This window comes from Onychostoma macrolepis, chromosome 23, assembly GCF_012432095.1.
Source record: "Onychostoma macrolepis isolate SWU-2019 chromosome 23, ASM1243209v1, whole genome shotgun sequence".
In the NCBI taxonomy this organism is placed as follows: domain Eukaryota; kingdom Metazoa; phylum Chordata; class Actinopteri; order Cypriniformes; family Cyprinidae; genus Onychostoma; species Onychostoma macrolepis.
Window position 1 is genome coordinate 17894988 of NC_081177.1, and position 24195 is coordinate 17919182.

The 24195-nt window shown below is 35.8% G+C and overlaps 1 protein-coding gene across 1 annotated transcript; it reads left to right on the forward strand.

The window, feature by feature from the left end:
* The first annotated feature begins 395 nt into the window (after positions 1 to 395).
* On the forward strand, positions 396 to 23415 carry bgnb (biglycan b). The gene is made up of 8 exons (XM_058763008.1): positions 396 to 673; positions 13360 to 13637; positions 17771 to 17883; positions 19187 to 19400; positions 19528 to 19638; positions 19851 to 19944; positions 21567 to 21705; positions 21782 to 23415. The coding sequence occupies exons 2-8, from the start codon at positions 13391 to 13393 to the stop codon at positions 21977 to 21979; spliced, it is 1116 nt and encodes a 371-aa protein (XP_058618991.1). The 5' UTR covers positions 396 to 673; positions 13360 to 13390; the 3' UTR covers positions 21980 to 23415.
* The last annotated feature ends 780 nt before the right edge of the window (positions 23416 to 24195 follow it).

Consider the following 24195-nt stretch of genomic DNA (forward strand, 5'->3'; position numbering starts at 1 on the left):
ATAAAAGCCTACTTTTTTTGTTACATACAGTGTGCAAATGGTTCAAATAACACGTAATTATTAGGCTATATTTGCTAACTAATTAACATTTTTCATTTTGTAAAGTTACCTATTTGGAAGGTAGCCTAAATAGAAATAGAAAATATCTGAAAAGCACAAATATAGCAACATTAATTTATTATGATTACAGTAACTAGCAAATGGTATTTTGGCGGAAAATTTGCGGTTACGATGGTGACATTTTTGTCAGGACATCAGTGCAGGAATTTGAAATCCACTTTCGAGAAACCGCTTCATTTGCTTGATTGCAGTTGAAGGCGTGTAGAAAATCATTAAATCATGGAACTTCAACTCTGTCAGAAATCGTTTCTTTAATGTGTTCTGCAAGAAGTAGCCTACACACAAGTGAGTGCGCATCACTGTATGAGAGAGAGCGGCCGGTTGGCTGAAGTTGTGGCACTGTTCAACCCACCCAAACCCGCGCGCCTGTGTGCGCCCATTTCCTCCGCGTGGAAACCAGTCCAGCTCTCCGCCTCACTGACAGACACAGGCTTGATGACCCGCGGGAGTTAGTTAAGACAGTTAAAACTAGAGGCCGAAGAGAATATATGCTTTAAAGCCCAAATAGCAAACACGGTCGCAGAAGTGTGGAAATATTGCAGCCCAAATTAAGGTAGGCTAAATGTTTGTTTGTTATTTTACGTTTAGTGGTTATTTTGCTTGTGTTTTTTCTTCATTATTATTTTATTATTATTATTGTCATTTTCATTTGGCTTGCTACTTACCCGTTTGTGAGAGCTGTCCGATATAAAGTTTCTGAACTACTTCAGCCTTAGTGAGCATTTCATACTCATGAAACCAAAGCCTCGTGAAACTTCCTCAGTTTAGATTTATGCATGCGCGAACTTGTTGCTCTCTGTTCATTCAGAAGCTCAGATGTTGTGCAGATATTGATGCGCTAAATGATGTCCTGGTTTTCGGGTGGTTAAAGAGCTAAGTTTAATTCCACAAAATAATTAGTTTTAGTTTATAAAGAAATACGCAAAATGTTATACTTAAAAGATATAGAATTAGAAAGTGATGCTTTATATTATCTTCACCTGTCTGCTTTGATTTTTTTTTTTTTTAGTGGCAATTCCAATTACTTGCTTATCTTTCAATTTGATCAATTCCGATTCCGATTCTGCTTATCTTTTCCGATTCTTATCGATTCCAATGTGGTTAAAAAATATTTTAGTCATTGTTTTTGCAAAACATTTAATTGCTGCTGAATACCACAAACAAAAATCAGCCTGCTACATAAAAACTGGACTCGATTAAGAGCTGTTTAAATGCAAAATAGAGCTGCATAATTCTGGACATTGAGACTTTTTTTTTTTTTTTTTTTGTAATGGAGGTTGTAGTTCTTTCACAATTCTGAAGAAAAAATATTAGAATTGAATGAAATTTATGAATGGAATGATTCAATGACTCAAGATTTACTTGTTTCATTACTGGATGAATCAGTGTTTTTGAATGAATCTCTTGAATGAACAATTTAAAGACAAATACATTTTTAACAGCCCCTTTTCGCCACATAAAAAAAAAGCACACACAGGAATTGATATAGGTGGAATTGAAATGTAAATTTTACAAGTATCCAATTCCTGACTTAAGTATCCGATTCTGCAATTGGAATTGATTTTCGATTCCCAATCCTGTTCAAACGTTTTAATATTCCTCTTCCTTTAATTTAATCAAACAAGTTATTTTCTGTCATACAAAATTTCAGCATCTATCTATCTATCTATCTATCTATCTATCTATCTATCTATCTATCTATCTATCTATCTCACAGAAAAAAATGATACAACATTTTTTTAAGGTAAGTGGTTGCAAACAATTTATTTTAGCTACATTTAAATAAACAAATTTTGTTGAAAGTTAGTCAACTAAATTTGTTTATTTAGATTTAGCTAAAATAAATTGATTGCAACCACTTACCTTAAAAACATTTAGTAAATTCAATGAATCACCATTTAATAAAGTGTTTTCCCCCATTAAAGCAATGACTGCACCACTACCACCTAAAAAATAATAGCTGCATGATGCTCATATAAAAAATTGTCAGATTCTATCAGAATTACTATGATGTTTTATGATATATTTTTTTTTACAGTAAGTTTGATCTGATTGTTTAAATTATTTCTCACACGTTTCAAAGCACAAATTTTAGGGCATCTCTGTTCTTTTCCGTTTGACCCTTACTTTCTCTTATTCAGTCTATCTCAGAATTCTCTATATATAAAATTGTGGAAATGGCCAATATCTTTTAAAAAAAATACTGTTTCATACTCAATATAACTCTTTTAACAACCTGCTTTGTTGATCAGGTCTGCCTTCACTCTTTGTTGTGCCAGTCGCCACATTCACGCAGAGCAGTAATAGACATTGCCAGACAGAAGCTTTTTTAGGGACTGAAGTTAACAAATTACAGTCAAGCCAGCAGTTAATTCCTGCCAAGCACAAAGAGCCCAGAACCACCCAATGGTTTGTCAGGAGAGAAAGTGTGAGAGAGAAAAGTAAGTAGCCTATACATATGTGCATTCAACAGACAAAATGGCTCATTTTAGATGCTTGACTTTAATTGTGAGAAATCTTCATATAATTTTGATTGGTGATGTCAGACTTTTATTGGTTGTTGAACATTAAAAGCATGTCATTGGACTGCCAATCAGACAACATTTAATGTGTCAAATCTGTTGTTTTGAAAGAAATTCTTCTTTCTAACTAATGTAACAAACCACAGATTCACTGAGGTCATATGAGTTCACTTGCTCCCACGGTTAGTGCAGTAAATTGAACAACTTCCTCCTCCCAACTTTGGTATGTCAGTTAGAGAAGTGCCATAATTTAACTCTCAACATTCAGCTTCTCATGATCAAGGCATTTGTTTTTTAATAAAAAATCACACTTGAAGTACTAGAGAAAAATATTTATGAAGTTTTTAATCTTTTCTTCTAAAGCAGTGTTTCTCAGCATTTTTGTATATGTACCCCCACAGCTTCACAATCCAGAAATACTCTAGGTAAATAACAGACTTACTAATGCTGCATTCCATTTACTTCAAAAGTTGGATGTTGGAGCTGGGAATGACGTCACACTGGAGTTGACCGCATTCCAGTACACAAGTCAAATAACCAAGATAGACATGTCAATTGTTAGCAATACCAGTCAATAAAAACACTTAAAAAGCTGTATTTTTCAGAGATAATTCTGAAGTATTGTGTTCACACAAAGAAGCTGGATAGTACTGTGTACTGTGTGAATTTATTGAGACAAAGAGAAGTGCTAATAAACTATATATTTAACATTCCGGTTAAAAGTTTCTAGAATAGGAACTCAGAATTTCCTACTTCAAAGTACAAATGGAATGCACCAAAAGTACCACGTATTCTGCTATGAGTGTTATCAATGCACATTTGTAGACCTTAAATGCATTATGCACATTGTGTTTATTCCATAAAAAGGAAAAGATGCCAATATCAAAATGAAACAGTAAATCATTTGAATTAATGAGTAATTTTCTCACTAGTCACTTTCTGTCAGCTACTGCGTAATGATGTAACCTGCAGAAAGAGTCACTGACAAATCCCCAGCACTAATGCACAGACTGTCAGTCTTTATAACATGATAACACAGACAAGTGATACAAACAGTGAAAAATCCTAATGCTGTAGATCTGTGTATCAGCACTCTCGCCATATCATGTGCACAATATTATTTGCTGCACAATATTATTTGCTGATAAGGGTTTTTTATCAGCCATTTAATTTTCTGTTGGGGGGGGGGCATCTTCCATCCGACTTGTGTTGCATTTCGGGGGAAATAAAAAAAAACATTGTCGAACAACAATATAAAATGCGGGAAACTATTAATTGGTTATTCTACAATTAATTGTATTACAAATTATACTACGATTGGAAAATACTATAAATTGATAAACTGTTTGGCGTTGAATGTCTCCGACAGCACCTGTAGTGCCATTTAGCAACTTGTTAGCAATCGTCTTTTTTTAAGAAACGTAACAGTTTAAAAAAAATCATGAGTGGGGTGTAACTGCTGTGTTTTATGTCGTAGAATAAAACGTGAAAGTATCTTGAGCCTGTGTGAACCACGGACCTTATTTTAGGGATTTAACCAAAATCCCATTCAAAAAACCCATTGACTCTGGGACGATGGTACCGGAAGTGCTCAAATGCACTCGCTTCCGGGTTTTTGCCTACAAAGTCGACTCCGGTGCAGGGAAGACAAGATGTCTCCGATTAAGCAATTGAGGTGTTTTGTTGTTGGATGTAATAATGAATATAACAGTCGTCATTTACTCCCGACATCTGAGCCGCTGAAGACACAGAGGATTAACGTTACTTTAGTTTTGAAGTGAATGCGCAGAATGCTGCCTAAATGCGTCTATATTTGCGTGAATCATTCGTGAACCAGCTTCATCTACAGAAGAATTTAGTATAATGTTTTTTTTATGAATCTTTACAAATCGCCTTTCCTAATAATGTGCTAGTTAGCCAGTTTTGCAGCTAAAGTTTACAGTCTGCTCGTCACTCCACAGAAGAGAGGGGCGGGGTCAGCAGAGCTCATTAGCATTTAAAGCAACATGGACTAAAAACAGCTTGCTGAAAACAGAGCTGATTTTGACAGGGTAAAAAGGGTGTTTTTTACACTACCATTGAGAAATTGTAACCAAAGTATGTTATAGACTTTTCATTAAGACCTTAAAGAATCATATCTTGTGGAAAATGGGCATCCAATGACCCCTTTAATGCAGAGGATCAGTGCAAGAATAAAGCAAATATTTAACCATTGAAGAATGTTGATAATATATATATATTTTTTTAATTCAAATATCCTTTTCTTCAGATCTAAAAAACTGAATAGTTAACCATATTTTATATTGTACATTATAATGTGATCTAACAACATTAATTTGATAAAACAATTGATTTTTCATTTTATTGGGCATTTTTAAATAAAGGACATTTATTTATTGGCCATAACATAAAATAAACCAACATTCCAAAAAACACGAAGAAATTAAATGAGGAAACTGATTTTAATTGATTATGACAATAGACCTTAATCAGGTTAGACGCCATATTGAATTTAGTGAGGATGTAAACAAGCCTGTGAGGCATAGACTAGTCATTACAATGGCATGCACTTTATAAAGGTCCTAGATCACAGAATTTTCACAACTTTCAAACTGCTTTACAGTATCCCTTTTAGTATCCCTTATAGTTTTCACAAAGCCACAGTTAAACCTTTCTGATAACTGCCTAGTTATGAAACAATTCCCTGTACTGTTTGGTTTTTTAACAAATCATCCTGTGAAGAGGTCAGGAGCAGATTTTGATGGAGCACTTTTTCATATTTCTGCACTCCTCCGATGTTTTATCTCTCGTCTTATTTATAGATTGTGGTTCTTTGTATAACTCAATGGCAGGCATGCCATAACCTTGGCTTTTAGCTTTTCAGCCTTAACTCTATGAATGAGTATTAAAGACATACAAATCAGACATAAACACATGGCTCACAGTGTGCAGGGAAATTCCCTTTTTGGCTAATGTGTTAGTGTTGTGTTTTATTATTATTATTACAGTAATCATGGGAAACATGCTGCAGTGTTCAGAGAGATCTCTGTGTGGGCACTGCTCAGTCATTTCGGGAGAGGCGTCTGCTGTGCGCTCTATTATTAAAATCTGACATTTAGTTAATTACTGTCTGTCTTTTTCAGAAACACCAGACTAGGTGGAGATTTAGAAATTAATTGTTTTAATGAAGAGAACAGACATGTATTGATGCTCATTAAAGAACATTGTTTTATAAGTTTAATAGACAAAAAGAAGACGAAGACTAAATGTAACCTCAACAGAAATCAAGCATTATTTTTCCAGTATTTAAATATATATAATCACACTATTAGTTATTAAAAGCAATTTATTACTCATCACAACGTTTCTGCATTCCTCAAAACAAAATCAAACAAACCATGATAGTAATGGTACTGCACAGAAGTCATGAACCAGTTAATCTCCACAGAATTATATAGTCAACTCCAAACTGAAGAACCTTTATTTTTAAGGTGCATATGCCTTGTAAACTGAAACATTTTGAACATTGTTTTGTGAATTTCAAGGCAATGCTATCTTGTTGGCAGGCATAAAAGAGGTTTTGTCAAAATTGCAAGAGAAACATAATGCTATGGAAAGCTATATTTAAAAAAATATATACAAATCAGTAATGCTTTGCTTATCCCATCATTGTTTGAAACAATTATGTGTCAGAGGTTTGAAACAATTTAATAAAGAGTATATTAATAAAATATGACAACTAATTAAATTTGTATTTATTAATTAAAAGGCAACAACATTTTAAAATATACTGAAAGTGTATTTTATCTGGCACATTAAACCGTTTTTATATGCTTATACGATACCATTTAAAAGTTTAGGGTCAGTAAGTTTTTTTCTTTTTCTTTTAGTTTTTCTCTCTTTTTTTTTCCCAGTAAGGCCACCATTAATTGATCAAAAGTGACAGCAAAAACATTTCGAATTTTTGAGATTTCTATTTCTATTTCTATTCATTGAAGAATTCTAAAAAACAAAACAAAAAAAATATCAATTTTATCAGCATTGATAATAAGAAATGTTTCTGGAGCAGCAAATCAGAATGATATCTGAAGGATCATGTGACACTGAAGACTGGAGAAATTATGCTGAAAATAAACTGGTCTTTATAAAGGTGAAGGTGAAGTGACATGTGTGCTCTGCATTTAACCCATCCAAAGTGCACATACACAGCAGTGAACACACACACACTGTGAACACACACCCGGAGCAGTGGTGTGTATACAGACAAACAGTGCATCTTCTTAGCTAAGAGAATACAGCACTTTCGCTTTCACCTTGCTTCTGTCATCAGCTCTACCTCCACTCTCTCTTAATTTCATTCACATGTTCATGTGACTTTAAGTCTGATATTTTGAGTGATAGAAATAGCTGTCTGCGTTCCACGTTGAGGAGTATGTGCTGTGTAATTAGCAGCAGAAGCAGTTGTTATGTCTAGGCCATACCATTCCTCAAGTCACCGTTCTGGAGAGGACTGTGTCTTTAGACTGAAGTGCTGTGAGCTTTGCATTGTCCACTGATGTATTTGGCTAAGGCCGTGGGATAAGATTATCTTTGTTTCAGCTAAAGTTTGTTTTTCTTTGTCAAAGGCATCAGATGTATGACTTTTGCTTATTGGCTGCTTTCATGCGGTCACTGTTTGGAATCACTAGTATATTTACTAACAGGTCTGACTCAGATCTTTAGTATGTAAGTCTCACTAAATTCTAAGTCACAGTTATGGCTCTGGTTTATTTTGAATCAGACTTTGAATCAAAATGACTCTTCGGTGAGGAAGTCAGTTTAATCAGTAATGACTCTGAACTAATCAAATGACTGAGTGGATAAGTGATTCACTCTCCAATGAGTTTGAGGCTGTTTTGTGAATCCTTACTCATTATAAAAAAGCGGTTCTTAAAGGGGATATCAAATTAAATTTTTTTACATTTTTTTAAATTTATTTATTTTTTCGCTTTTTGCATTTTGCATTTAGTTCTGGCGTGTCTGCCAGCTCAGAAAAGTTAAAAAAATGTAAAAGACAACACGCGGCCGGTTTGTTATGAGCAGCAGCTCATTATCATTTTAAGCAACATGCACTGAAATGGCTTATACTGTGAACATTGCTGTTTTTGACAAGGTTAAAAGGGTGTTGTTTTACACAAACTTTGAGGAATTTTAACCAAAGTATATTACAGACTTTTCAGGTGAACTCTAAAGAATCATACTAGCTTGTGGAAAATGGGCATCCGATGTCCCCTTTAAGAGTCATTTGTTCACAAATCACATCCCCAGCTAACAGGTAACATTCTCAGAACTTTGGTTAACATTCAGGCAAGCTTGAATTTAAAGTTGTGAACAAACATTCTTACAGGAACATTAACAGAATGTTAGGTCATTGTTATCAGGTCTTTAATAATGTTCTCAAAACATAATAATGTTCTCAAAAATGTCGTTCATGGAATGTTTTTTTTCTGAAATGTTTTAGAAAAATTGTACTACTTGTTTCAGAATGCTCAGAGAACATTCAAAAGTAACAGTTCCATAATGTTTACAATATAAAATGGAATGCTTCCTTTATTTTTGCATAAAATGTTTTTAAATATAAAAAAACAGGATGTTCGGAATGTTAAGAAAACATTTAGAAATAACTTTTTTATAACATTTGCAAAATCCAACTAGATTGTAATGATGCTAAGACACTTTCTGTCGCATTTGTGACAATATTATTCCCAGTATGGTGGCCTGCATAGCTGTATTTAGCACTACAGCACAACCATATTCTGCTGATGTGCGAACATAACTTTTGAGATCCTACTCAAGACACCTTGTTTTGTTGAGCAGCTTCTAATTAAAGAGTTTCTGCTTGGAACAGTATTTTATCCCATAAAAACGACACATATACTTACCCGTATTATGATGCTTGTGTTCATAAATAACGCATATAGTTTTCAAACTCTTCCGTGAAGAGCTGGATGCAAGGACTTGTGTGTAATTGTGCCTCGGCCCTCTCCTCGCATTCCTCTGGCCAGTCCAAACCAGACCTTTTTTGGGGAGCGTGGTATAATTTAGCCGCTATTTTTACAAATGGGTACATTTTCTTCCCTGCTTGCTTTTATTCCAGGTCAGCGGCATAAAAAACGGCTGTCGCTTTCCCACGTGTTTGACTTTACAGTGAAAGATGGGTAGATGATATGAGAGGAACACACATAGATGTTGGCAAGTCAGGATGAAGAATGGGATTCCATTGGATACTTTAGGCTTTAATGCCTACCTTGGATGAACTGATATTTAGCAAATGTTTGGAATAGCGACATATGGTCAGCTCTGGGAACTGTCAGGCACCATGACAAATTTTTAATGTAAATGTCTGTTTGTAGTCATTTCAAAGATCTTTCTGTTGCCTCAGACCTAGACAACAAGCGTGAATGTTCACAGAAGATGATTGAGGAGTAGCCAAGGGGAACGGCAAAAGCATCCATGCTCATTACTCAGCTAATGACACAGACGCTGTGTGAAATGGGAGACATAAAGGATTTAACGGACACATTTACATGAACAACTTTTGTGTGAGATCCCTCTAAGCTTAATGGGAGTCTTTACTGTGAGTTTGCTATGCATAAACAGGAACTGAGGCTAGTTTTTTGACCTATAGGTGTCCCTCAATTCATTGTTCATCTTTGAATGGCAAATGATATTATCTAACTTAGAAATAAACAAAAAATTAAGTTCATGGGAGGTCTTCTTGGATTCACAGAATAGAAAAATATCCATATGCAGGGCCCTATTGTTTTTCTTAGGATTATTTTTATTTATTTATTTATTTTTCGACTATCCGGGGCTTTTTGGGGGGCTTAACATGCTCAAAAACTCTTGAATCTGTGGTCATTAGGACGCCGCAGAGGCTGGGACCCGGGCGTGGCACAGGGGCTCTACGGTGCGTCCTGGAACACAGTCTGAAAACTTGATGTATAGCTCACACATACTTGCACGTATTCATATGAAACTATTTAGAGCTGTTTAAAAAGTGCATGCTCTGGAATTTGATATACTCCTCTGAGGATTACCAACCGATTGCCATCAAACTCTGTGAACATGATCTCAAGACATTGGGGATGCTAAATTGTGAAGGGATTTTTGATATCTTGAACTGTCTGTTGCGAGGCGATGAAGTTATGGCGAGAAATGAGAAACAGGAAGTGTCTAATAACATCCACATACATTGTCTGATTTTAATCAAACTTCAGGGGTTTGTTCGTTCTATGATGCCGATCGCATAGATGTGACTATTAGGAGTCAAAGTTATAGCGCCACCAACTGGCAACAGGAAGTGTGTCATTTTCAAAATGCTTTGAATTCAGCATCTTATTTTTACCCGATTTGCTTCCAACTTCATCAGAATATTGTCAAAACACGGCCGATGTAAAACTGTGAAGGGAATATTGATATCTAAAATACTGTTGCCATGGCAACGTGTCAAACTTCAATATTCTTGTCTGGTGATTTTGAGGCAGATAACATGATTAGAATTTCATAAAAATCAATACACATATCAGTATTAATGATAGTTAGACACCGGCAAAAGCTCATAAACGGGCGTGGAGGAGGCACTCTATAGCACCACCTTTTGACAAAACTCGGGGTGTTAGTTTTAGCTACAGTCACCAAACTTGGCACATACATTGTTCTCATCAAGCCGGACAACTTTCTAATTTACACTCATTAGCTACGACCAACAGGAAGCCAGCTATATTTGTTTGAATGTCAATTTCTGGAAAAATCAGGCTGTAAATTAATTCATACTCCTCCAAGAAGAAACAAGTAGTTCACACCAAACTCTGTCAACATGATGCCAATATACTGAAGATGTTAAATTGCAAACGGATTTAGGATATCTTGAACGGTGTGGCGATGGTGATTTATTAAAGTAACCGTAAAAAAAAGATAGCAGTAATTTTCTTGTATCTTTAAAGTGCAGCTTCCAAACACTTCAAATTTTTCAATATACAATACACTATGGATAGCAGAAAATGTCACTATGCCTCTGTATATTTGGGGGGATGGGTGAGTGTGTGTGTTGAGTGTGGGAGTGAGCGGGTGGGTGGGTGGGTGAGAGAGAGAGAGAGAGAGAGAGAGACTTTTAAACATCTCTTTAATCACTAGAAAAAAAATAATAGATTAATAAAATCTTTAAAAATGCTTATGAATCATTAAAGGTTTCATTAACACTTTATAATAAGGTCTTATTTGTTAACAATAGTGAATGCATTAACGAACATGAACATGTTTTTTATTTCTATTTTTACAGCATGTTAATTCTTCATTGATAGTATGAACTAACAATTAACAAAATATTTTCTACAGCATTTATTAATCTTTTTAATGTTAGTAAAAATAGTCATGTTCAAAAGATACAACTTTAAATTTTAATAATGTATTAATACATTTTGGACTTAATATTAATTAATATTAATAAATGGTATGTAATTATTGTTGATGTTAACTAACAGTTAAATAATATAATTTTTAACATTGGTTAATTCACAGCTAACATAAACTAAGTATGAACAATATATTTTTATTTTATTTATTTGTGTTAGTAAAAATTATTCATGTTAGTTCATGGAAAAGCAAATCGGTAAAAAGGCTTATAAATCATTAAAAGCTTTGGTAACACTATAATAATGTCTTACTTGTTAACATTAGTAAATGCATTAGCTAACATGAACTACCAATGAAAAATATATTTTCACAGCATTTATTAATGTTTGTGGATGTTAGTTAATCAAAATGTTCATGTTAATTCACAGTGAATTAACTAATGTTAACAGATAAAACTTTAATTTTAATAATGTTTAAGTTTTGAATATTAACTAACTTCAATAAATACTTACTGTTCATGTTAATTAATATAGTTAATGTTAAAAACTTAAACCTTATTGTAATGTATTACTAAAGTTTTATATATTGTTCTGTGTGTGCGTTTCACAGAGTTGATTGTTTGAATTAATCCCTTTCATTGCTGTATCCCTTAAAACCAGACTGCCAGAGGGTTACTGTAATGTATGTGCCCGCTGGGGCACCGGGGTGGCGTTTGCACTAATGGCTTGGGCCCGCCATCGCTGCTTGCAGCTATACAATTATATGATAATCTTACTGTTTTAGTTGTATCTATAAGTATTTCAATGAAAGTTGAGGTCAAACACAAAAGACAAAGTTTTAGGAAAGTTAAATGAACTTAAAGAGCTACTTTTGTGTAAAAATATTCTTCTGGGTAGTTTTTTCCGTTCCAGTAATTGAGACTTTATTTCCGTTTAATTGAGTAACTGGGATTTTTAATGCTTTTCAATAGCTTTTCAATCTTCACTTCCTGATTTATAATCTTGTTGAGGGAAAATATTTGAATGTGGCTGTAAATTGTGACGGGAAGACATTGAGTTTCTCTCTTGGGAAACATGACATTCTCTGACATCTGGCTCCTCTCACTCATCCACATGTGTTTCTTCCCAGCATGTATAGGGAATACTATGGATTAAAGTGTTGCTACACAATCATCTATGATGGCAGTGAGATTTACTGAAATGTTTTCCCCAGCTGGTTGGATTTAAAGGATAATTGCAATGTTATGTTGCTTGAGATATCACATTCAGTGTGAGGTATTATGAGGTATGCATGATTCAGGGTTATAGTTCAGGATGCAGGTTGGCTTTAGGGTGTTGGTTTGGGTTTAGAACAGGTGTTGGCTTTAATTTTAGGCCTTGGTTAGATCAGGTTCAACACACAGGGCTAAGGTTAAGTCAGAAACTGACAGATGGGGGGTATGTCGCTGAACAGGGTTTGCGGTTTAGGTTACAGGCCCATGTTTAGGGTATCAGCATGGTCCTCTAGTGGGTTCTGCAGACCCCAAATCCTTAACCACATCTTAGCCCCAAAATGTCTGGTGACGTCACAGGACTCAGCTGGAAGACATTGAGAAATGACATCATGAGTGGCTCCCCACCCTTTTAGTCACACACACAAACAGGGACTGTCAGAAATATCCCCTCCTACCTCCTTCCTGTCTAATGAATGGCCTGTTTTAAGATATGTTTTAAGAAGGCCAGTTTGAGTTTTTCCACCACCACACACCGTCTGACCAGACCTGTCCTACAGACACAGACGCACCGCTTGTCTCTTTAGTTTCCCCTTCGCTTAATTTTTTTTAAATTTCAGAATATGATACCAAAAGATGAACGGAAATGTTTTAACATCAAACAAACTTCTTTATGCACGTTTGAATAAAAGTACTTTTAGTACTTTTGAGTAATGTTTACATGTCCATGTCAAAGCTTTTAGTGTTTCTCAGGGAGGGCATGTCCAGTGCTGAATGATGTATTCATATTCAGATGGCAATGTTACAATATTCTCCCAAACCCCCAAACAACAACCTAGTTTTATCCTGTTCCTTTGATGTACTTTTGAAATCTGTTTTAATTATTATAAACAGAACTGAGGAAATGGGTTGTGGGCTGAACTTGAGAGAGGACATAGAGTCTTATTAACATTGTCCTTTGCGTAATTAACACATTCAGCTCCAAACATAGTAAAGGCTCTGTGTGTGTGTGAAAGTTTATAACAGTCACACTCAGAACGGGATACACAGTTACATATAAATGTCAAATGAAATAAACAATGATTCATCTCTTTTTGTCTCTTCCTCACGCAGGTCTGTGTGTGTGAGTCTCTGTATCTCAGCGATGTTCTCCTGCCGCTCTTTCCTGCTTCTGCTGCTCAATGTCTGCAGCCTGACTGCTCCCTCATTGGCTCTGCCCTTTGAGCAGAGAGGATTCTGGGACTTTGCTATGGATGGAGAAGTGGGGGATCTGGCGACGGTAATGATGAGAGATGAAGAGGGTTCAGCTGTGGAGGAGCTGCCGCCGGATGTGTCTTTATGCCCCTTTGGTTGCCATTGTCAGGTCAATGTGGTGCAATGCTCAGACCTAAGTGAGTATCTTTCTATCTATCTATCTATCTATCTATCTATCTATCTATCTATCTATCTATCTATCTATCTATCTATCTATCTATCTATCTGTCTATCTGTCTATCTGTCTGTCTGTCTGTCTGTCTGTCTGTCTGTCTGTCTATCTATCTATGTCTGTGTGTAACAATAATGACACAGTGAAATGACATTGTTGGAATCACTTTGAAAATGATTTTTCCAGCTGATGAACAATACAAACTTTGACAGCCAATCAGAATCCTTGAACATTTAAAGTGGCAGATGACAAACCAGCAACACAGGCTTATAATAAAGGATATTGTCTGTTGGTGTGGGTGCCAATATGTGACCCTGGACCACAAAACCAGTCTTAAGTCGCTGGGGTATATTTGTAGCAATAGCCAAAAATACACTGAATGGGTCAAAATTATTGATTTTTCTTTTATGCCAAAAATCATTAGGACATTAAGTAAAGATCATGTTCCATGAAGATATTTTGTAAATTTCCTACAGTAAATATATCAAAACTTAATTTTTGATTAGTAATATGCATTGCTAAGAACTTCATTTGGACAACTTTAAAGGCGATTTTCTCAATATTTTGATTTTTTTTGCACCCTCAGATTCCAGATTTTCAAATAAAAATCTGGAATCTGATAATAAATGATAAATTAAATTAAATTAAAAAAATTTTTTTAAACATGTCTGTTTGTTGTAGTTTAGTCTCCAAGAAAACTTGGGCTTGAATGGGAAACAAATAAAAATGCCTGTGTAAATTTCCATTGAGCTGTAAGAGTGGTTCTGTGTTGTTTTTATGACACACACAGGATGTTTTACAGGAAGACAGTGTGAGAGAGATAGACAGGGAAAGTGAAAAGGAATGTGCGAGGGAGAAAGAGAAGTGATGAAGATTTGTAAGTCTTTGATGAGTGTTTGTTTATTTCAGAAGGCCGGAAATAGTCCTGGGTTATGTCTTGTCAGCAGTACATCCACAAAAGTGGTAATTTAGGCCTAAAATTTAAGGGTTTTTGTTGTTTTTACAGGGGCCACTTCATTTCATTGTGATTGCGTTTAGAAGGTCTTGTTTTCTTTTTCACGGATAGGAAATAACAGACCTAAAATCAAAGAGGAAACTCTTAACTGAACTGATTGGTTAAACCATTTACTTTCATCTTGTAGGAACTTTTGTCATTCAAATGAATGTTATGCTTTTCAGCGAGCACTCAGTTTGCAAATCTAAATACTTAAACTGCAGATGGAAAAACATATGTACAAGAATTATATAAACACAAAACAAACAAGCCAACCACCATGTATGTGTGCACCCATAAAGCAGTGGTGGAGCATGACTTTTTAGTATGTGGGTAAGTGAGAAGGCCTGGGTTAGATGCAGTCTCCAGAAATTGGATAAAACCTTATATTTCAGACAAAATTTAGCCAGTTTGTGTATTTTTTCTGCATGGCACCAACAGCACCCATTGAAGTGCCACTGTAACTCTAGAATCATACTTACAGATACACACTCTCTTTCATTCTCACGCCAAGTTTGCTCAAGTTATGATCCTCATAGAACATTTACAGCCATTGAACTGACAGAAGCAACAAGAACTATGAAATTTGGAGTTATTATTATTTTAATTATATGTATTCCTTTTTTAGTTTGTGCGTGTCTGACTATGTTTGCATATGTGCATGAATGCTTTATGCCATGTGTTTTGGTCTTTGCAAGTGTTTTTGTTTTCGCAAAATGTCATTGCATCTTTGTTTATGCTTGTGGATTTGATATAAAAATCGAAAAATACAGCCCTTGCTTTAGGCGGTTCTTTCTATGCTTCCTCCCACTGTGATGAAGGTTTGCTTGTAATACATTGATCCGTCCACTGCACTCTTTTATTTTCTTTCGTATCTGGAAATTATTCTGCCATGTAGGCTGTAATTGAATTAATGGTGATGCTTATTCATAACAGATGTTCATAATTGTGTATATATTTAGGTGGTCATGTGCCTTCATCATAAAATATGTTCCTACTAGGGGGTGTAGATGTGTGCAGAGCTGTGGTTGGGGGGCTGCGATGTGCTGCGCTCTGGGGTTTGGGTTTCATTGTGTTTGTCAGCAGTCGACTGGTTAAAGTCACTGAACACTTGTTGGTTTGAGTGGCAGGTGGACAGATGGCTTGGAAGAACTGTTGTAAAAGGAAAACAGGAAAGATCTTTGACTTGAGCTTATAGTATATTGGCTTAAAATGGCTTGAACTTATGATATGCTATAGGATCATTTCTTTTGTTTTGTGTACAAGAACCTCATAAATGATTACAATTCTTAGAAATTAAGTTTTAAAATAATATTTAATGCTCATACATGATTTTCTGCTATTATCATGCAGTATTTTATCCCCCTTAGACCCAAAAACAGTTCTGTTGGTTAATCAAATTGTTAAGGGGTGCTCTATTCAGTGCTTGATTATAAATTCTAGATAAATAATTACTAATATTATTTGCATAAAATTACAAAGCAGATAAATGCAAAGACTGCGTAATTTATCTGTTTAAAAATACAGGAAAAACTGTAATCATGTGAAATATCAGATATATATAAGATTACATCTGGCCTGAGGAGAAATAGCCCCCCAACTGAGCCTGGTTTCTCCCAAGGTTTGTTTCTCCATTCTGTCACAGAGGGAGTTTTGGTTCCTTGCCGCTGTCGCCTCTGGCTTGCTCAGTTGGGGACACTTAATTTCTAGCGATTATCGTCAATTTGATTTCACAGATACTATTTAAACTAAACTGAGCTAAACAATGACATCTCTGAATTCAATAATGAAATGCCATTAACTGAAAATTGAGTGTTTAATCTTATCATTATACATTACTGACACTCTATCCTCCAATTTGATACTGTTAAGTGCTTTGACACAATCTGTATTGTTAAAAGCGCTATATAAATAAAGATGACTTGACTTGACTTGACTTAATGTGTCAGTCACTTTTGATTAATTTAATGCATCTTTGCTGAATAAAAGTATTAATTTCTTTTAAAAAATGTATTATAAACATCCTGTTTTCCATGTTTTACACTGTATTAGACTGATATCACAGCATGCTGAAAGGTTCCCTACAAAAAGTATGCGGCATTTGGCGTCAAAGTTTGTGTTCAGTGTACATTGTGAATGTAAATTGCCCCAGGTCCACTTGACATTTGCAAAAATGTAAATTTAAAATAAAAAAATGCGAAGCTAATGTGACGATGGCAGTTCCCTAGATCTGAATAAGGAGCATATTAAACACTACGACACACAGAAAAACAAAAGTCTTTTCTGTGAAAATGCTGAGTTGATTAAGGTATCCAGAAGTTGTTTTTTCACTAATGAAAAACAAGTCAAAGTGATTTTCTGTGGTAATCGACAGCAGGCCACAGATGCTGTCTGTAGAGATTACATTTTTATTATTTAATCCAAAATATATCAATATATTCCTTTGATATGCTTAACATCTCAATGATTTCACTTTTCGCTCCTGCTGGAAGCTAGATGGCTTGGCAGTTGTGGTTCTCAAGAACATTATAAACTGCTGGAAGGCAACAGAGGTTGAACCCAGCCTAGTATAAATTATTGGGCTCTGCTGGAAATCATCATGAATCATTGGCCTGATTTAGAATCTTGGACACTTTACTGTTAAAACAGACACAATGCTGGATTTGTGCTTTGATGTGGTTCTGCTGGAGTTTACATATAGTTTTGTGATGTGGTCCATGTGTGGCAAAAGAACCCAAATGATTTTTAAAGTGCACGTTTAAAGTGCTGGCAGAACATCCTCAGGTCACCCGCCTCTAATAAAGATAAACTAATGCAAATATAAACCTATAACACAGAATTGAAAATGCCCTCATTTGGCCACAGTAACTGGTTTCTATCTAACTAAATATCTTGTCAAAGACATGCTGTAATTATTAAGATTTTCAATTGTATTCACTATTTAATTCTGTTATTTTGATGTTGAATAAGAAGCCCTGTCATGGGGAAATCCAGACCAGATGGCGAGCTAATGGTCTCTCTGTACAGACATTTGTATACAGATCTGTATGCTCTATATCATACAAGCTTTAAATTAGCTGTAAACATTTTGTCTTCATGTTTAGATTTGATTGTAGTGCCCAAGGAAATTCCCAGAGACACCAAACTCCTGGACCTGCAGAACAACCGCATCACAGAACTGAAGGAGAATGACTTCAAAGGACTTTCAAACCTCTATGTAAGACACTGATGGTGATCAAAGAAATGAGAAATGAAAATTCTATCATTAATTGCTCATCCTCATCTCATTCCAAACCCGTAAGACCTTCATCCATCTTCAGAACACAAATTAAGATATTTTTGATGAAATCCAAGAGCTTTCTGACCCTGCATAGACACTAATAACGCAACTACCACGTTCAAGGCCCAGAAAGGTAGTAAGGGCGTCTTTAAAATAGTCCATGTCACATCAGTGGTTCATCCTTAATTTAATTTTATTTATGATGCAACCATGCGTTGTGGTACTCGCATTGAATGCACAGCGAAGACTGACACGGAAGAGAAGAAACTGTTACGGTTGAACCTCTGATGTGACATGGACTGTTTTAACGATGTTCTTACTACCTTTCTGGATCTTGAACGTGGTAGTTCCCTTGCTGCAGGGTCAGAAAGCTCTCGGATTTCATCAAAAATATCTTAATTTGTGTTCCGAAGATGGATGAAGGTCTTACGGGTTTGGAACAACGTGAGGGTGAGTAATTAATGACAGAATTTTCATTTTCGGGTGAACTAACCCTTTAATAATGGGATAAGTGAGAAAAATAAATATAGATGAGGCAGAATGTAAAATAAATGATGTTTCTCAAAACACTAACATATTACTGAAAATGAAAAGTTCATAATACTGTATACATATACTGTCTGCCAGTCTCACAGCCTGATTTTTTAGTTTTTTTTTATTCGCCGTTGACTGATGCATCCCATCAAGCTCTATATTAGCGAAATATGTCGCTATTTACTTTAATGCTGTAGATTTAGATGTACCTTTAGTTTGAATATTTACATTTTAACATTAATATTTAAGATTTTTATTTTATATATTTTACATAAGAAACAACAAGACAAGCGTGTTTTGGCTACCTCTTGAAAAATTGGTCTGTCGTTTGCAGCACGCATTACTTTACGTTTGGCACTCTGTGCAAAATAGCCTGACAGGATGTTCAAACAGTTCAAGTCTCTGAAGAAGAATGCTCCTGTAGTTCGGGAAACACAGGCCGGAGCCAAACTGAATGTTTTAGTTCCCTTCTTAGAACTCATATTATCCCCAATATTTATCCCTAATATTTACTCAGCCTCTCTCACCAAACACAATATTTGACATGGCCTGAAGAAGAAAAAAAGAACAAGACATTAAGTTATAACATCATTTATAAGTCATTTGATTTTGTGTACATATTTAATGCTCATGGTCAAGCTATTATTAATCATGTCTTCATGACTTTCCGTGAACCAAATGCTAACATCTTCCTGTCTCCCACCAGGCTCTGTCACTGGTCAACAACAAGATCTCCAAAGTCCACCCGCGAACCTTTGCACCCCTCCTACACTTAAAAAAGCTTTATTTTTCCCGTAACCTCCTGACAGTGGTACCCATGAACCTTCCCCCATCCCTGGTGGAGCTGCGCATTCATGACAACCGTATTAAGAAGGTTGCAGAAGGAACGTTCTCTGGTCTGGGCAGCATGAACTGCATTGGTTTGTATGCGCGCTCGCCATTATGTGGTATAGAGGTTACAGTCTGACCAAGCCATTTCCTTTTTTAGATGGAGCCTGCTGGTTTTTGTGATGGGATATTCTGTCTGATGTTGAATGCTTCTTATAGAGATGGGCGGAAACCCTATTCAGAACAGTGGCTTTGAGCCTGGCGCTTTTAAAGGCCTGAAACTCAACTACCTGCGTGTCTCTGAGTCCAAACTCACTGGAATACCAAAAGGTGCTTCTTTAGAATAATCATAAAAGTCATTAAGGGGTGAACATTTATTTTCAGAAAGAACATTTGGATAATTACTCAGTTTCTCACTTGAATGAGCTTTAGGAATATCTTTGGACATAAATCACAATTTGCATGAGTTTTAATGTAATGTTAAGAGCAGAGACGTGGTGCTACTTCCAATTATATAATGATGAATGTTCCTCTCCTTCCAGACCTCCCCGACAGTCTTCATGAGCTCCACTTGGACAATAACCAGATCCAGGCCATTGAACTAGAGGACCTGAGCCGTTATAAACACCTGTACAGGTGAAGCCACTCATAACTGTCCTGCACCCCAACACACAACATGCCTTTTCCCAGCCTGTGGGCTCTCTATAAAGCAACAGCGCCACCTGGTGTATGACATTTTAATGATGTGGGTGAAAAAAACTAAATATTTACCATAAATTCAGTTTGCAGAAACAAGATCTTTTTATACAGAATATGCAGTTGAACTTGTTAGCAATCATACGTGATTATAGACCCTATGTTTGTAATCTTAGGCTCCTGAAAATCTATTTTTCTGTGAAATCTCTTTATTTTTACTGAAATCAGCTGCAGTTATTTCACTTAAAGTCAAGGATTATCTTTTAAATTAAAAATAAAATAAAAATCACAATTGGCAGTTTAGTTTGTGTAATCTCAAAAGTGTTGTTAACTTAAACTATTGTGCTGACAAAAGCTTGCAATGAAACAATATTTTAAAATAAATTAAGAAAATGGATGTTTGCAAAAAACTAAACTGAAATTGAAGCGTACATTATAACAAACTAAAAAAGAAATAACACTACAGAGAAAGTGTTTTTTGTTGTTGTTGTTGTTGTTGTAGGTTTTTAGTAAATTCTAGATGGTCTGACTTTAGTAGAGTTGGGGTACTTGGACTCAGATTTGGACTGGAATTATGAATGAATTTGGACGGACTTGTACTCGAATTTGACACATACTTGGACATTTTGGACTAATCCAAATCCAAATCATGTGTAACATGAAAGATTAAAGAAAAAAAGTAACAACATAAAATTAAGAAAACAAGACATTGATAAACGTCTCCCACCGAAACTCAATTGGTTAATGTCTTGGACTCCACTCAAACTCAAAAAAGTGTGCTCTGATCAAATACTAGTAACTAGACAGAGTGGGATTGTCTGATGTAACACAATGTAACACTATTTGATGACGATTGGTCTGAAATCACAATAATAACCCAGTGTTCAGAATTCAGCAAATAATTCTCATATGGTCAATCCAAATGGCCTCAAACTAAATTTGTAACTATATTTAAAAGATTGTATGCCATGAATTTGATAACTTTGGCAAATCCAGTGACTAGTTGTTCTCCTGTGTGGACCATCTGATGGTGCTGAATCATAGATGCCCTAGAGATGCCTGAGTGATGGCAGTTACAAATTTACTGCTAAATGTACCCACAATGGCACATTTCATTGTCAGCAAGTACTGCAGCTGTTTTGATATTTTGAAATTGACAAATGACTTTAAGAAATGTATTTATTTATTATTGTATCTCTTTCACAATTTGTATGTTATATGGGATGAAAACATTAGGGAATTTAAATAAAACTAACAAAAATCATTTTCATTATGCATCATTAAAGCAAGCTTAAACTAAACTGAAATTAAAAACCAAAATAATTGTGAAATAATAACCCTGATATTGGTCTAACTCATGCAAATCTCTTTTTTGCAGAGAAATCCTGCATGTGCTGTATTTTTATAGTGCAGCTTGTCCTGCGGGGCTGCAGTTGACCCAGTGCCTGTTCACAGTGTTTCCAGTCTATTGTGTTTCCACCTCACTAGATGCCTGTCACAATGTGTGCGGCCCATCTATTGTCTGTTGCTTATTCATTGTTGTGCTTGTGCTTGTTTGCCAGATTGGGTCTGGGTTTCAACCACATCCGGATGATTGAGAACGGCAGCCTATCATACGTCCCTAATCTCAGGGAGCTGCATTTGGAAAACAACCGGCTGACCCGCATCCCCATGGGTCTGCCAGACATGAAGTACCTGCAGGTGCGAGATATCAAACATGAACAAAAAGTGTCCCATTCACACATGCACGATTATTGATTTTTGCTTTGTTTTTCAGGTGGTCTACCTTCATTCCAACAACATAAGTCGAGTGGATGTTAATGCCTTCTGCCCTCGGGGTTTTGGCATGAAGAGGAGCTTCTATAATGGCATTAGCCTCTATGGCAACCCGGTGAACTACTGGGAGGTGCAGCCTGCCACTTTTCGCTGCGTTGGAGACCGACTGGCCATTCAGTTCGGAAACTATAAAAAGTAGAGAATGGATGAAAAGAGAGATTCGGGGACAAATAACAATGCTGGAATTGAAACAGAACAGAAAAATCTTGGAGAAAGTGGGCCAAAATGGTGTCAACCGTGTTTGCAAATCATTTTTATTACGTATCTTTGGATGTATTTGTTTATGAAGTCTAAAGGTTCACACCAAGTATGTTAACTATAATGATAAAGATAGTTTTAAAAATGAAATAAAATTTAAAGAATAAAATTAGAAGTAAAGCACAGTCCACACCACAACTATAGTGATAACTTTTGTTGGAATCACTATCAGGCCGATTTTATTCAGCTGATGTATGATAAAAACATGACAGCCAATCAGAATCCACATTTTAAAGAGCTCAAGCATTTAAAGGGGCAGACGACAAAACTGCAGCATCCATATAATAAACTGAATGCTATCGTCTGTTGATGTGAATGATAATATAAGTTATCGTTATCTTTATAGTTATTGTTCTTGATGCGAATAGGCCTGAAAGAGAAAAGGAAGGAGCAATAAAAACAAGTAATGGAAACTTCAAAAAGAAATTTGATCTCTTACAACTTGCTCAAAACCATAATAATGGTCATTGTTTCATAAGTGTTTTACAGTAAAGTCTTAACATTATCAGTTCACTTTTTAAGGGCTCTTTGTTTGCTTGACACTTTTATAATAATATTATTGATATGTACTGTTATATTGTTATTATTTTATATTAGTTTATGTTGTTTTTAACAGTGAAGTTTGGATGGGATGTTGAAATGGGAAGGTTAAATCTAGATGTTAAATTCATGGTGCTTATAATAAGTGTATCTGTGTTGTTTGTAAAAATTGTAGCTTGCTTTTTTCACCTTTTTTGCCTTGCTTCCTTGCTTCAGGGGTCTTATTGTTGTGGGAGTACTTTAGGGCTGTGGAGGAACTTTACACAGACACAATATAATCGAGTTTCATTCAGCCAAATGCCTCGTGTTTTTACCCAGCCCTTTTGGGTTCGAGGCTGATTCAGAAAAGGATTGTAATGCTATGTTGTTTTGCACAGTTTCTCAATGAATTCCAAATCTCTTCTTTGTAGCGTGTTGTTTTTCTCATGTTTTCTTTGGCAGTGACTCTGCATGCATTTACGCTAGTGTGCCGCACACTACTGCATGTTCCAATAAAATATCTTTCAGCTTGACTTCAGGAGCAGAAGTGGTGTACCATCATGGTTTGAAAGCTGTGACTAATAAAACTTGAGTTAAAACGAGTTTAATGAGTTCAGTGAAATAAAACATTTGCAGTGCTCTTCTTGTTAAACAAGAATGTCTCCTCTTTTCTCAATAAAGCCAAATATTGATTGATTGCATTATCAAGCACAATGTCAATGGGTCACTCTACTTGTTGCAAACCATGTCAGAGAAATTCCAGATTTTATACATAAAAATAAAACAAAATTATTAAAACATTGTGTGAGATGTATTTATGTATCTCTTGTATGATTAAGTTTCTGTATATACACTATATGGACAAAAGTATTGAGACAGACCTCTTAATTACTGAATTCAGGTGTTTCAATTGCCGCATAAGTATAAAATCAGGCACCTAGCCATGCAGCCTCCATTACAATTTGCAGTAAGTCAGTTCATTAAATTTCATCCCCACTAGATATTCCATAGCCAACTGTAGGTGGAATAATTGGAAAGTGGAAGCATTAGGAATAGCAGCAGACCAAATAAAGTCACAGTTCCCAACTTCCAGTGGTATTAATATAACCACATAACTGTGTGGAGGGAGCTTCATGGAATGGGTTTCTACGGCTGAGCAGCTGCATGCAAGCCTCACATCACCAAGTATAATGGCAAGCATTGGATGGAGTAATGAAAGAGAATGCCACATGCTACTGAACTCTGGAGCAGTGGAAACCTGTTCTGTGAGACTCATGTCTCTCTGATTGGCAGTCTGATAGGCGAGTCTGGGTTTGGTGGATGCCAGAAGACCATTACCTGCCTGACTGCACTGTGTCAAATGTAAAGTTTGGTGGAGGAGTGATAATGGTTTGGGATTGGGCTAGGCCCGTTATTTCCAGTGAAGGAAAATCTTAATGCTTCAGCTTGCCAAAACATTTTTGACAATGCTATGCTTCCAACTTTGTGGGAACAGTTTTGGAAAAGCCCTTTTCTGTTCCAGCATGACAGTGCCCCAGAACACAAAGCAAGGTCTGTAAAGACTTTGTTGGATGAGTT